At 35.6% G+C, this 15,084-nt stretch overlaps 1 protein-coding gene across 1 annotated transcript; it reads right to left on the minus strand.

Annotated features, from left to right (window-relative positions):
* Positions 1-1,612: 1,612 nt before the first annotated feature.
* Positions 1,613-15,071, minus strand: LOC126829739 (uncharacterized). Its single transcript, XM_050559853.2, has 19 exons — positions 14,899-15,071; positions 14,059-14,276; positions 13,468-13,700; positions 13,017-13,170; positions 12,523-12,701; positions 12,194-12,331; positions 11,829-11,994; positions 11,057-11,198; positions 10,722-10,843; positions 10,310-10,449; positions 10,016-10,163; positions 9,338-9,541; positions 8,566-8,769; positions 7,412-8,158; positions 6,943-7,155; positions 6,529-6,624; positions 5,498-5,835; positions 4,792-4,996; positions 1,613-4,434 (listed from the first exon to the last, which is right to left on the minus strand). The coding sequence occupies exons 1-19, from the start codon at positions 15,033-15,035 to the stop codon at positions 4,157-4,159; spliced, it is 4,062 nt and encodes a 1,353-aa protein (XP_050415810.1). The 5' UTR covers positions 15,036-15,071; the 3' UTR covers positions 1,613-4,156.
* Positions 15,072-15,084: the final 13 nt, after the last annotated feature.

A 15,084-nucleotide genomic window follows, 5' to 3' on the forward strand; every position in this document is an offset into this window, starting at 1 on the left:
TAAACAAATTTAACACATTTAATTTACTAAACAAAATGTATTAACCCAATTTTTCGAATATCTTCACCAGATTTCTTTTTTTTCCACCAGACTTTTTCTGTTGCTGGATTGTACAGGTTTTCTTCTTAACGTCTTCAAATATGTATTTGTCTTCTAAAGTGACTTCTTACCCCAAAGGTCGAAACTTCAGCACGGCACCAAATCGAATATGTAGCACCATAGGCCTTTCTGTCTGACGTGGAGAGCGGACGAGGAAACCGGTCACCACATCCTGCGTGCGACCCATGTATCTTTTCTTACTACATATTTCTGTAGCCTTGTGATCGTCTAGAATTTGTCTCTAGCTGTCTTTACTTCTGCTTCACGTTGTGTATTTACTTCTTACAGTTTCTTAAGACGTCTGTCTTACCAGGAATAACAATGCGACAGTTTGCTTCTACATATTTTATATATATATATATAGCTGAATACAGGTATACAAGCATAATAGATAACAATACTAGCTAAAACCATTTCTCTACCCTAGCCAGCCTCGCGGCTGTCTAGGAACTCAGATGTAAGCTCTCTGGAACCTAATAGAAGTCTGGCGAATTCTCACCAGTATCCTAATTTTGTATCTACTGGTTTTGGACATTCAATTATCCAATTGGTCAAATATGATGTAAATAATTATAGAGATTGGTTAATTGAGCCCAATGACGTCGACAACCCACCCTTATATGGTGGAATGGAATTTTACTGAAGAATATTCTCATGAGATATCTGTTAACATGTTGTTGACATAGAACCAGTTATGTTATGGCTCTACAAGTGTTTTTATATCACAATATGTCATTCAAACCCTAAGTTGATTTAAATATTTTAAGTACATATCACATATTATATTTCTCGAGCAAAAATTCTACTGAAAGTATTACAGTGGATCCAAAAGAGGAACAGGAGTACCACTCTAGTGAAAACCTTTAGGTATATGGTAGAGAAATGTATAATTTTTGGAGGCGGTTAGATTTATAGCAATACTTGACACTTGACAGCCATGGCTAAATGAAATGAAATGAAATGGAGTTTAACGTCCTACTGTTCTGCTCCTAACCTGGGCTAATGAAGACGGGCATACGCCATACAGTGTGCTATGAGGGAAATTTTGCCCGGACAGCGGCACTACGGCCTACTCTTATATCGAATTTCAACTGCCAAGGGATCTTTTACGTGCACGCCAATGTGTACACGGGACATCGGTTTTTCGTCCCATCCGAACGACTAGACAGCTTTCCTTGTCAGCCCCTCCGTCCTGCATCACTGACAAGGGAGAACCACGCCGGAAAATCTGGATGAACTTTCTCGGCCAATGCAGGGATCGAACACCCAACCTCCAGGCTAGCGAGCTAGCGTCTTACCCACTTAGCCACGTGATCCCCCAGCCATGGCTAAAGGGCAAATTGTATATACCTACATAGATGTTAAGAGGGGCTAATCTTCTTTAGATTTGGCCAAAATAAAATATTGAATTTGATTCACCTGATGTGTTATTAATGATTGGTAATCTTTACACAATTCAATTTATGTTTCTAAAGATTGAATCTTAGTTTACTATGTGGACAAAAACACAACACTGGCTTAAGCTTTTTATACATCCAATAAAATAAATCAGTACATACAACCACGTGACATGTTTGACATAAATAAAAGAGGATAGGTGTCAGTTTATATGAGCAACAATCCAACATAATAAGGCCAAATAATACAACACGTGGATGAGGGTTACGCTCAGTGCAAACGCTCTATTAAACAAGCTAACCTGAAAGAACAAGGAACAAATTTCAAAACAGGTCAGGAATGCAGTAAATATATACCTTTTAAATATATACTTACATTTTTGTCCCGTGATTATCAATATAGGGTACTATTTCAGAGGAAGAAAATAGGATGCAATTTTTTCTATAAAATTCCCAAAAAAACCTTACACGCGATAAATTATAGAAAATCCTTGAATACTTAAAATCTGTAAACAAATCGCTATGAATTTATACAATCAGCGATGGAATAGAAGCTTTGTCTTAAATTTTACATACGGCCGAACTCGAACATCTCCGATGCAACTGTATTTTCTAATTAGGTCAAATGGAAATTTATAACAAGATAGTTAGTCATCATGGTGTTAATAGAACATGTATTGGGGACTGCCCAGAAAACTCGACGTTTCTAGGTAAATAGTTGACACCTAGAAAACTATACTTGTGATTTTTCCCAAATGGCACCCGGTGGAATATATACTCCAAGAAGCGACATCAAACGCTTGAAACCCGGTTGACAACTATTCTAGACCGCCCCTAATTATACTATTCAAAAAAAGTAGGGGATATTTGATTTTGGGGGCATAATACTAAAATATGCAAATGACTACGAAAAAAGTCACTATAGAACCTAACAGAAGAAACATTTCCAGTTACATGTGACGCCCAAACGCACCAATAGCTACCGCATGGAATGCAGGTGATGCTTGGGATCATCATGGGGGTCCAACCCAAGATTTGCACGACTCTGACTTTGAATGTTACAGTCATTGTGGCATTGAATTCCAGGGTGGAAACATCAGTTTAATTGTTTTAGTGACCAGAAAACAAATTTTGATATGCGTCGGCTTACCCAAAATGAAAGGTTACGTGCCCTTGGCATGCTACAGATCGGCACAACACAGGCGGTTGTGGCGCGGACGATGAATGTTTCTCAGTCTGTCATAAGCAGGCTATGGTCCAGATACCGTGATACACAATCTGTACAGGACAGACCACGCTCAGGTCGACCAAGGGCGACAACTCAAGCCCAGGATCGATTTATCCGTACCTTGGCCTTGAGAAATCGTGTCATCACAGCAAATCAGATCAGCGCTCGTCTTCAAACAGACACTGGTGTGAGAGTGAGTGGCCAGACGATTCGGAATCGACTGCATAGGGGTCACCTTCGCGCCCGACGTCCTCGCTTGATCCCTTGTTTGAGAGATCATCACATTCAGGCAAGACGTCGTTGGTGTAGGGATCGTCAACACTGGGATAATCGACGCTGGAGCAATGTGATGTTTTCAGATGAGTCAAGGTTCACTGTTGATTTTTTGGACAAACGTAGGAGGGTGTGGCGTCGTCGAAACGAGCGCTTCCAAGACGTTAACGTCATCAGACATGATCGATTTGGGGGTGGTTCTGTTATGGTGTGGGGAGGCATCACTGTTGCTGGAAGAACGGCTTTACATGTTGTTGCAGGGCGTGTTACAGGCCAGTACTACCGGGACAACATCTTGGCAGTCCATGTTGTGCCGTTCGCACGACGTAATGGCCGCCGTTTCATCTTCCAGGATGTCAACGCAAGATGTCACAGGGCCAGGATCGTTACAGGTTACCTCCAACAACAGAACATCACCACATTACCTTGGCCAGCACCGAGTCCCGACCTCTACCCCATCGAGCATGTCTGGGACATGCTTGGACAGAGGTTACGTCAACGTCAACAACGTCCTGCCAATGTCCAAGAACTTGCTGCTGCGTTGCAACAGGAATGGGACAATCTGGACCAAAATGACCTTAGACGTCTCATTAGGAGTATGCCACGTCGGATCAATGCTTGTTTGGCAAACAGAGGAGGATTTACCCGTTACTGACTTGGTTGTGATGCTGTGGTAACTTTGCTGTTTGACCCCGGGTATCATTTTACCCTTATAATGGTCAGTCTGTGCCTTACTTAGTCTAACGATCATTTGGAATAAATCGATGAATGTGAACTTCATTTCATTTTGTCATTTGTTTCTTCGTCAGTTTCATTAGGTGACTTTAATAACACTTAAAAATCAAATATCCCCTACTTTTTTTGAATAGTATAGATTGGAAATACTAACCGGCACTGTAATATATCTAATCATAATATAGGAATACTACTTACAGCAGCCACTATAATTATATAGGAAAGAATTATAAAGATCTACTATCCAACGTTTAATATTCTTGCTGTATAAGTATAATGACGGGAAACACCGCGCGGTTTAATATTTATATATCTATTGTATGAAAATATAGGAACAAATTATAAAGATTGGCAACAAGATGTTATTTGTATAGGTAATATTGTAACATCTACAAAGATATCTGGAATTAATAATTTCAGTATGTTAAAGTACAATAGTATGATTATAATGTAGGAAAAGACCGCAGGGGTCCACAGCTGTTATTGTTAAATATATTCTTGGTAACTTCGATATATCAGGCATCTCGATGGTAAGGGAAGCAACTTTTGTCTCTTGCCATTGTATAACGTCCGCTCCTCCTGGCGATGTTCCTAAACTGACTTCATAATACAGGTTCTTCCATGGGGACGTAAATAAATCTCTCCATGACATTTCCATAGATGTACCATCAAATGATCGGGCAATTAATAATTTTGAACCCGCTGAAATATATAGAATAGTAATAATAGTAACTTTATTCATTCAGAATATACCATTCAATATAAACCAGTAGTCATACTGCACAGTTCATTCAAATAATATTAAGAAAATGAGCATATTTCTAAAAACAGGGCCAAAACATCGGGTTAAACGCGCTATCGTTGCAAATTTACAGCTGAATAGTTGCACTAAAGTTTTTTCGAACTCCACTTCATAAACGAAATTAAAGATGCTCAAACGAAATCCAATTTCTGACATAATCCAATAAAAAAGTAAAGACTTTTTGTAACCCGTGGATAATTTTACACATCATAGATCAAATTTGAAATTTTTCTATTGGCAGAATGACTTATACAAACCTTGTAAAATTGGAGGTTGTGCTACAGATGATATTACTGTTGATATAGAATTGTCTTGTCTTCCTAATACATTAATAGTAGAAACACTAACATTATAGTTAGAGTTAGGTTGTAGTGATAAACTTCTTAATTTAGCCTGGTTATAACCGATCTCTGAAACTCGAACTTCCTTATCTAAATTATAACCTGGACCATACACCGATACCTGGTAATAAAAGAACATAATTCTAATACTTGTAACGACCAATGTAAATCGTGTAAAGAAGACAATCTGTTTCACAGAGGATTACGAAATTTTTCCAATAACTCTGTAAATGATGACTGCTTTCAACACCTGACGTCACATCACACGGCGTCAATCATTGGCTCAATGGCGCGTGCATTGTTTACATAAGACATTTACACTAAATAGGACATATTTTTCAAAACCTTTATTTATTTTTCTAAAGCTTAAAACAGATGTTCAACAATTTCATTTGCAGAACAAAAAAGTTAATCTGTGGGGCCAATTAAGCAGCATCGATGTAGCAGCCTGGCTAATATGTACGGCTGATCAGTTTTTCAGTCAGGGTGCTTATTCTAAACCGAAACACTAACTCGTTTTATTATGAAAAAAGACACTGCTAATTCTTGGCGTTCAAATGTGCACAGATAAGATTAAACGTCCATTTGTCTGGAATTTCTCATTTTCTTAAAAATTGAATACCTGTATAGACTTGGTACCAATTCTGGTATTTTCTAAATCCCATTTTAATCGTAAACTATTAGTCAATGGATAACAATTATCCTTCACCGGATATGCAGATACTCCATCTTGATAAATAGCGATTTGCCCCTCTGCTATGGCAGCCATTTTGTTTATAACCAGAAGAACGCCATCAGTAGTAGCTGTAGTTGGTAACCCAGCTTTATTATAACATCTTACAGTAGAATAAACTTGTTTAGAGTTCTGTATTTGATCAACGGGGAGTTCTACTTGAGCAAATGATTGTTTATCTGGTACAGGAGTAAATGGCTGTATATCAACACCGCCATGCGTTGAACCTAGTATGTAAAACAAATGAATAAACGTGCCAATAATTAAATAACCCCCCGCCCCTGCTCAGCTACATAAATTTTTTGTAAATCAACACTTTTATGAGAAAAGTTTCTCGGCCGTGTGCTTTGTCCTTTATCGTCAGATGTGGGACAGGATGGGCACTTAAAGCACGAGATAATGATATAAACATTATGTGATATCACAATTAATGCTTTGCATCCATGAGATTGAATCACAATGTCATTGTATTAATTCATAATAAAAATTGACGTCAAACGAGGTGTTGAATTTCTCTGTTTAAAAAGCTTAATGTGTATGTATATACGCCCAAATGACGATAGAGACCATGAGGTGGGGGGGGGGGATACATTGTCTCAGGAACCTGGCAAACCCCCTGCTGCAAAAATTCCTGGATCCGCCCCTGCCTACATGTTCTCTTGTTGATACAAATAGTAGATTGTATGTTGTAGAAATTAACAATAATTACAGCCAACCGTCGACTTAGGTTACATACATAGAGATACGGTATTTGTTATATGTTGTAATGCAAAATGAAATTGGATTTAACGTCCTACTGTTCTACATTTGGTGGGCTAATAAAGACGGGGATTCGCCATACAGTGGACCACGAGGGGAATCTCGTCTATAACCGATTAACAAATTACGTTATTCCAACGTTGAAAATAGTGAAGTATTACCTATAGCCCATTGACAATATTCTACTCCTGATTCTGGATCTCCTACTTTCCAGTTAACTGATATGAGTTTGGTTAGCTGGAAATTTACATCATCCTCTAAAATGATCAAAACATATTTAAATCAACAAAAGAGAAAGACAAACAAGAAACACTCGAGTTGATGCGAATTCGTCCTTCAGAGTTCTGATGACAAAGGTTACGTGGTTTTGATCAAATGTTAACTGTGACTGGCTTAGTAAACAGTAAAAAAAACTGTCATGTAATAAGCAAGTTTTAACCCTGAACTTGGTGTGGATAACCATTCTGATAATAACATAGGCTTTTGTCACTTTTATTTAAATAGCTGATTTTTCATTGTGGTGGGCAGTAATATTTTCCATTAAAGTACCCCACAATCAACATTTAATTTCTTACCTATACCATCGTTCATCTCTGATATTATTGGCGGAGTCATATCGGCAACAATACTCTCTGATTGGCTGACAGTTGTTAGTCCGGCGCCATTGGTTGACATCACCGTCAAGTAAAGTAATGTATTATGGGCTAAATTTAGACCAGATGCTGTAGCTTGCTGATTTCTGCCAACACTTGTGAACGACTGAATCTGGGTTCCACCTTTCACAGTTCCTGAAATTAAAATGATTGTTTTGATTGAAAACCGTTGTCAAAACGATTTAGAAAATAAGAATGCTCCCTGGGTAATTTTCCAATGTAATCAGTAAATATATTTGAAACCAAAATCAACTGGATTGCTAAATAAAATCTACAAAAACAGGAAATGTATTGCTATAACTAAATACCTACATGATTTAAACACTATTGTATTACTAATAGTCACTGATATATTTACATACAGTAGTACATGTATTCAAGCTAAACTTACCTAGTGCCCATTGATAATCTGTAATAGGACTTTGATCATCTTTAAAATGCCAGGTAAGATGAAGAGATGACCAATAAGGTCTAAACACTGTATGATGTATTAAATGATTAGAATCACTTGTTATATCTATATAATTAACTTGTTGTACATATACATCATCTACAGCTAATATCATATGTAATTTATTTGTACCAATTCTTATCACTTCTCTTGCTTCTCTTGGATAGAATACATAAGTAAATTTATTCCATAATATTAATGGCTGTTGGTTGATGTCACATATCCCCCGACATCGTTCTGGGTCAAGGCTGAAAGTGTGAGTTTCTTGTCCGAATTGCACGAAACCTTCCACGTTGTGATGCTGAATGCTACCATCATGTGGATATCCGACATGTACTATAACATGATAAGCACTTTGGGTGTTTAAATCAAAAACTGTTTGTTGAATATGACCTTTCACTTTAATATAGGCTCCACCCTCTTTTGAAACGGAAGGTTGTGATTGGATGATTTTAATACACGAGGTGGAGTCAATATACCAAGGAGCTGGTGTTTGGTCATCACATTCCTTATTTGATTCTGTCACGCCTTCTTCAAATGATGGATTGGCGATGAGATTTTCTCCAATATAATCTATATCAACCGGTACTGGGGGCGTGATATCAATTGTAATACCACCAGACACTGATACATCAGATTTCAACCCACTTCCATCTACAGCATACACTTTATTATAAATTTTCATACCTATAACAATAAAATACAGTAATGGTATTTGTTACGGTGGCACTAATACTTTAATAATAATATATCACATTTGAAAACAAAACACTCAGAAATTCATTCTTTGGAAACAGATGGCTTGAGCCGTTATGGGATGGTCTTGAGGTATATTATATTTGAGGGGACTCTTTCCAAAGGCATTTGAAGAGATAAAAAAAACTGTTTTCATTATCTTGCCCACTATACTACAGTAAGGGACCAGTATCACACGTGTCGGGGCAAGACAAAAATATGACGAGTGATATATCCCTACTGTAGTATAGATAATGTCACGATAATGACAGGATTTTTATTTAATACTTCAACTCTTCATCTAATCGAAATTGAGATTCGATTTTATTCAATTAATATGGAAAGTTTAGAATGCCTACCATGATTTAAAGGTGAGGTTAGGTTTACAGACACTCTAGTATTTAATCCTACATTCTTCCAGTCGTGTATATTACAATCTGTAGTACTAATACCAGTACCAATACACCAGTAATATTTAACTATACCAGTACCACTATCAGTAAAACCATACCACGATGATGATATAACTGTTGTAGAGTTTTGGTAATCTTTATCATAGATATCTGTACAATATGAAATAGTAAGAGACTGCATCCCCCAATTTATCATGGTTGTCTATAAAAAGCATGAATAATAAAACTTATCACTGTTACCACTGTTTGTCGTGTATTTTGTACACGGTGAACAGTCCATTTGCTGATTACACCATTTTGCCTATACCGTTTATTTAGGACCTCGAATTTTGTCTAATGGTTTGGATTGTTCGTACTTGGTTTTATCTTATTATTATCACAAATCAGGAAATTTCTTAGGGAAATGTCATGAAAATATGTATCAGATTTAAAAGATTAAAAAATTGAAATCGGCTAAAATAAGTCTATGAGTAGTGTTGGGTAATTTAAAGGTGGCCGCAACGTCCCCCCACCCCCAAGAACCCACAAATCTTTGAATAACACTGTTGATTGTAAATTTTCTTCTTGGAAAGAACATGACTTTTGTGCAAAGCGACCAAGATACCATGATCGTACGCAGACTAAGTTCAAGAAGCTGTAGGATTTAATAAATTTTTTTACGGTGTTCTGTTTTTTGGGGGTGCCACTCTATATTCAATAATTTGAATAGTTTACTTACCATTACCATCATATATAATACCGGAAGTGGGAGTTGTATTGTCTATTAATATGCCATCACTATTGGCCCAGCTCAGTAATCCTGCTTTATTATAAGCTAGTACAGTACTATAATATTCTCTATTCTCTTGTAGATTTAGATTAGTAGCTGTATAGACACTAATATTCCCAGGTACTCTTGTAGATGACTGATGAACGTTGTGGCCTACATTTCAGGAGAAAAAAACCCAAGACCGCTATTTATTACATTATTAAAGATGCAATATGTAAGTTTTAGATAAATAGATAATGAAACAGCAATAAAAAAAATATATTGAAAATTGCAGTTCTCTATTTTGAGGGAAGTTGTCAGTGTTTGAGGTTTTGCTTAAAATAGCGTAGTCTCGATTTTTTTTTAATGTAACCATTGTTATCGTTTTTCAAATCTTGACATTCCGATGGCCTAGAGAGTTGATTACGTGTTTTCTTGTGAATAAATTTCTAATAATTGATAACATTTGAGGCCAAAATAAAGTTTTGCAATCTTTAAGACTAACTATACTTAATAATGAGATTGGTCGGGACTGGTTCAAAAATATCTTTAGGAATGGAAACATCAGTTTAAAAATGTTGTCATACAATTAATTAATACATGTTTCCGTGAAACATTTAATGTGATTATGTTAGTATTAAAACCCACCTTGTGGATGGGTGCTTATATAAGGCTTAAAATAATCGAATCCATGAATTCCTCCTCTAAATTTATTCTTCCAACCAACAATAATCTGATTGCTGGATGTTTGGTAATCTAAATCCTTAACACTTAATATAGTTTCTAATTCTTTTATCTGGATAAAAAAATAGAGAAATATCTCAAAATCAAATCAATAATTCTATTTAAAATAGGTTAATCAAAACGGGAAAAATAGTCGATATAATGACAGTTATAATTATTAAATAGCTTGGTGTTTTTAACTTATTTTTAAGTACTTACATCAGCTCCCGCTATGTGACTGACACTCGGAGCAGACATCAGTGGTGTAATACCAGGAGACTTAAATATCGCATATTGATTTGCATTATACCATACCCTCACAAATACACTATATGTTACAGACTTATCTAAAACTTTAGCTGGAATAAATAAAATAATATTACGAAATTACATGTACTAGAAACACGGTGGGACCTTAAGCCGATCTCTGTGACACACCTTTACAAGCAAGAAGATTTTTGTTTATAGAGCTTTATACGTATGTTTCAATGTTTATAGTTGAATGTATTGATAAGGTATCCTACTGTGACTGAGTGAAGTTTGTGTGATTTGTTAATATTACATACTAATAAATATACAGTATTAATAATTGTTTCTTGAAAGAAATGAATAACATTTTTAAAAGGTATACCTGTAGGTAAAGTAATTATAGTTTCGGTATTTTCACCAACATCAAACCATGTCCTTTCTGTATCAGTGTCATATATTCCACTGGGTGAATTTTCACCGGAATGTCCGGCACTGCATTCATATCTAAAATACCATATGCTGAGTTTGAATTCAGGGTAATTGCTATGTAGTTAATAATGAACTAAACTGGTCTTGGCAGGCTGAAGCCTAGAGCACCATGATCTAGCTGGCCTGCGCCAAGTTGTATGATATTTTTGGTTTATTAAAGAGGTTTAATTTATCTTATAGATGAGAGGCCGTTTATTAAAGAGGTTTAATTTATCTAATTTAAATTACCTTATAGGAGAGATGCCTTGTGGGTTTATTATCCTCCATCTGGCAGCTAGAAAATTATCAGACGATGTGTAGTAAGACTGTGCAGCATCAGATGACATCAAATTAGTCATGTCAGTAACTTGGATAATGTTATTTGGATTCCCTGCAAGAATGAGTATAAATAAAACATTCAATCACATGGCGGATTGCATAAAATATACAAAAACATAGAAATACAGTAATAGGGTGGCATATAACATCTGGAATTACTTAAGGTAGACTAAACACGGTGGGCCATTACTGTAGCGAATGCCAAGGAAAAGCTGGCAGAAAAATTCACAAAGAATTAATTAATTAATATGAATAATTTTAAAGATACATTATGGGAGATTTGATAACGAGTTGGCAGTTTTCACTATAATAATTAAAAACTAGATAATGTAACGGCAATTTGCTGAATTTCATTCAAATTGATCCACTATGAACCGAGAACTAAGCGTTTGAAATTTTTGCCTAGCCTCTATCATCATTACTAAAGTCAGTACGATAAACAGCATAGACTCGATTATCCATTTAATCGTTAAATCGTGAACGAAAGTTATGCAGTAAATCGGCTCATAATCCACTTAAGATCACAGGCTAGCGATACCACCTAGAGTTGATTATGATCTGGATCGGTTAATTAATGTCTAATTAATAATTTAGATAACATTTCAGGCCTAAAGAAAGACCTGCAATTGACAGATTTAGCTCTTGCATAATGTATGTTTAAATAAAGTTGATAGATATATACCTGTTGAGATGTCTCTACAGTTGTCAGCATCTGAACATGTTTTGTCTTGTGCAGCACAAACACAATGTCCAAGACAATTATACGGTTGACATCTCCTGGCTAAATCTAACATTCCTCCTTCTACAAGTTCAAATTCAGAATGAGCAGGTTGACTTTTTAATCCAACCTATGTCAAAAATAAAAATGAAATGATATGTAACACAATAAAACGACTAGAAGTAAAACATATTGGTAGTTAATAGATACGGATACTGAAGTGGCAATTTTGCCTCAGTCTGATACATCCGATTTAGAGGTGTAATTTCTCTTGTTCTACTGTAGTACATATATGATATACTAGAAAATGATTAAATAGCAATAATTACCCCGTTAACAGCCCATACAGATATGAAAACAGAATTGCCCATATGAAGTGTCTTGGTAGTTATTGTAACTGATTGTACCACTCCTTCATCATTAAAATTATCTCCAGCCACATGTTGAAACGTGGTTTGTTGATAGCCCTGTTAAAACATTTTTTCATAAAAGAATTTCGTGAAGTAAAAAACAATATGTCATATTACCTAAGATTAATTGCAGACCGAAACCAAGCATTTTATTTATAAGATTTTGGGTGTTTGAATGCTGCTAATTTACGCCAAAAATTGTATTATGCTCAAGAATACCACATATTACCGTAATTAGAGATACTTGCCTCGTTGAGATCTGTAAAGAAAGGTTTGCTTCCAACACTGACTTTATACTCGGTTATACCAGTGTGTAGATCAGCAAATCCCAACCATTCTAACTTAATAGACGTAGTAGACCAGTGGTTCCAGTTATTCCTATCTCTGTTTAAGTTAGCGGCGTGGTCAGTATCAATGGCAAACATACCTGAAACAACATTCACTAATTATTTCATTGGGGAAGATACACAATTTGTAATATGGTAAAACTTTAATTCTCCAAAATGACCAGAACAAAAGCAAAACGACATCGAGTTCAGATTTTTCATAATTATCAGATTACTTATTAATCATTTTAGGGTGGAAAACAAATAAAAAAAAAATTAAAATTAAAATTGCCTGTTTTCTTAGAGTACGTGGATTTATTTAGATCAAGAATGAGTTATCAGATATCATGACATTTGTTCTTATATAATGTTATATAACTATTAGCACTTTTAATCGATACAAACAATACACGTACCTCTGGTAGGTGGTGTAGAATCAACTGTTATATCATCTGTAACACTCGACAGACACAAACCAGCTAAATTACAACCAATCACTTTAACTTTATATTTACTCCCATCGTGTAGAGCTAGACCAGAAAATGTAAACTCTGTTACCACACTAGGAATCTGAAACAAAAATAGTAATATATTCTCTAAAACTAAAAGTATTACAACTATACAATTTAACTTCGTCACCGTTCGTTAGACAAACCCGTGAAACCACTGCATTTTTAAAATAGTAATCTATCCCTTAAAAGTTTTCCAACTATGCAATTTTACTCAGGAACTGTCCAGTGGACATCCTCGTAATGCCACTGTATTTTTCTAAATTACTGAATTCATTATAGGCATGCTTATTTTTTTTATCAAAATGTTTCATTTTTCAAAAAACAAAATATGTTTAAAATTATCGATAGGACTTACCTCCATAGCTGAAGAATTAAAATCTCCCAATAAATGAGGTGAAATAGAAATGTATTGTCTTTCTATATCTGATTCATCATCAGTAAACTTCCATTCAATTTTAATACTAGATTTTGATATGGTAGTTGAAGGTAAAATAGAACTAAACGATGAGACGGGAACTGCCCTTTGTACTACTACTGGTAATGTTGTATCGATCTTAAAACCATTTGATGTAACTTCGCTGTATAAACCTAATAATATAAAATCTAGGTGCAGTGGCGGCTTTGAAATACACAAATAATACAAACGATGGTGATATAAATATAATAGTAATCCTATGCAATTTTACAAAAGAAAGATGTCGTTTCGTCTACAATGAAGCCGGGTCTAGAGGACATGCCCTCATGTTTCTATATTCTAGCCCGCAAAGGGGTAATAACTCTAACCAATTTTAGAAAGGGAACATATTTCGTGTAGGAACCCTTTTACTACTTATATTGCGAATTTATACATTGGGTCCACAACAGTAATGCTTGTTCAAGTAAGATATAACTTAAATTATTGTTTTTGTAAGCATCATTAGCGTCATTAAAATAATTTGAGTCGTACCTGCTTTATTGTAACATCTAACAGTAATATAAATTCTAGTATCAATAGGCAATAGCTTATTATCAGGTAAATTAGATCTATAGGCCAGTTCGACCACTGGTAAATCTTTAGGGCTAAGTAACTCTTCGCCTCCAATGGTTGTTCCTACTCTCCATTCATATCTCGCTATACCAGATTGTGCATCTTTAAACCCATGCCATTTGGCACCAACAAAGTTTCTGAAATCAGGATGACAATCCTTAAAAATTGCACACAACACATTATGTTAACTTATTCAGTAGTAGAATCTGATTCTGGAAGATAATAATTGCAACACTCTTATATAACCCTAACTGCTAAGAACCAATTTATAAATGTCAATCATCTAATTAAGATAAGTTCCCAGCTAAATCGTTCGGGCGATCGACAAGGGGGGTAGCATATGAGGTCATTTACAGGACAAATTGACGAAATTAAATATTGAATAGGCTTCTTCGTTTCACTAGTTTAAATGATGCATATCAACATCATACGGATAGGATTGTAACTTTTGTTAAATAGAATCTTCATATCAATAATGTAGGCATATAATATCAATTTTAAAACAATCAGTTGATAAATGTAGTCTTTAGAGTGTTCATAAGAAATTGTGGACGGACGGGCGGGCGAACGGGGGCGATTGCAATATACGACCACAATATATGGCTTATTGTAAAATGCCTTCTAAGACAATATCTACTGCAGCGGTCCCATAGCAGAGGAGACTCGATAAACGTGATCCAATCATATTCGTGAATCCTCATGTCTATTTTATAGTTTGTTCTGAAAACTAAACAGACTTGATAATCGTGTTTCAATTACCTGGTTGCTTGGAATTCTACATCTAAATCTTTCGTTCCATCTAAAACTCGTCCCACGTCCGGTGGTGTCACGTCAATTATTACCCCGTCAGAAATGGCCGACGTACACATGTCAGCCATATTGCACCCTGTTACCATGGTGATATATTTTGTTCCAGGAGTAAATTTGGACGGTGGAAAAGTAAAA

The sequence above is a fragment of the Patella vulgata genome, chromosome 8, assembly GCF_932274485.2.
Source record: "Patella vulgata chromosome 8, xgPatVulg1.2, whole genome shotgun sequence".
Taxonomy (NCBI): Eukaryota; Metazoa; Mollusca; class Gastropoda; family Patellidae; genus Patella; species Patella vulgata.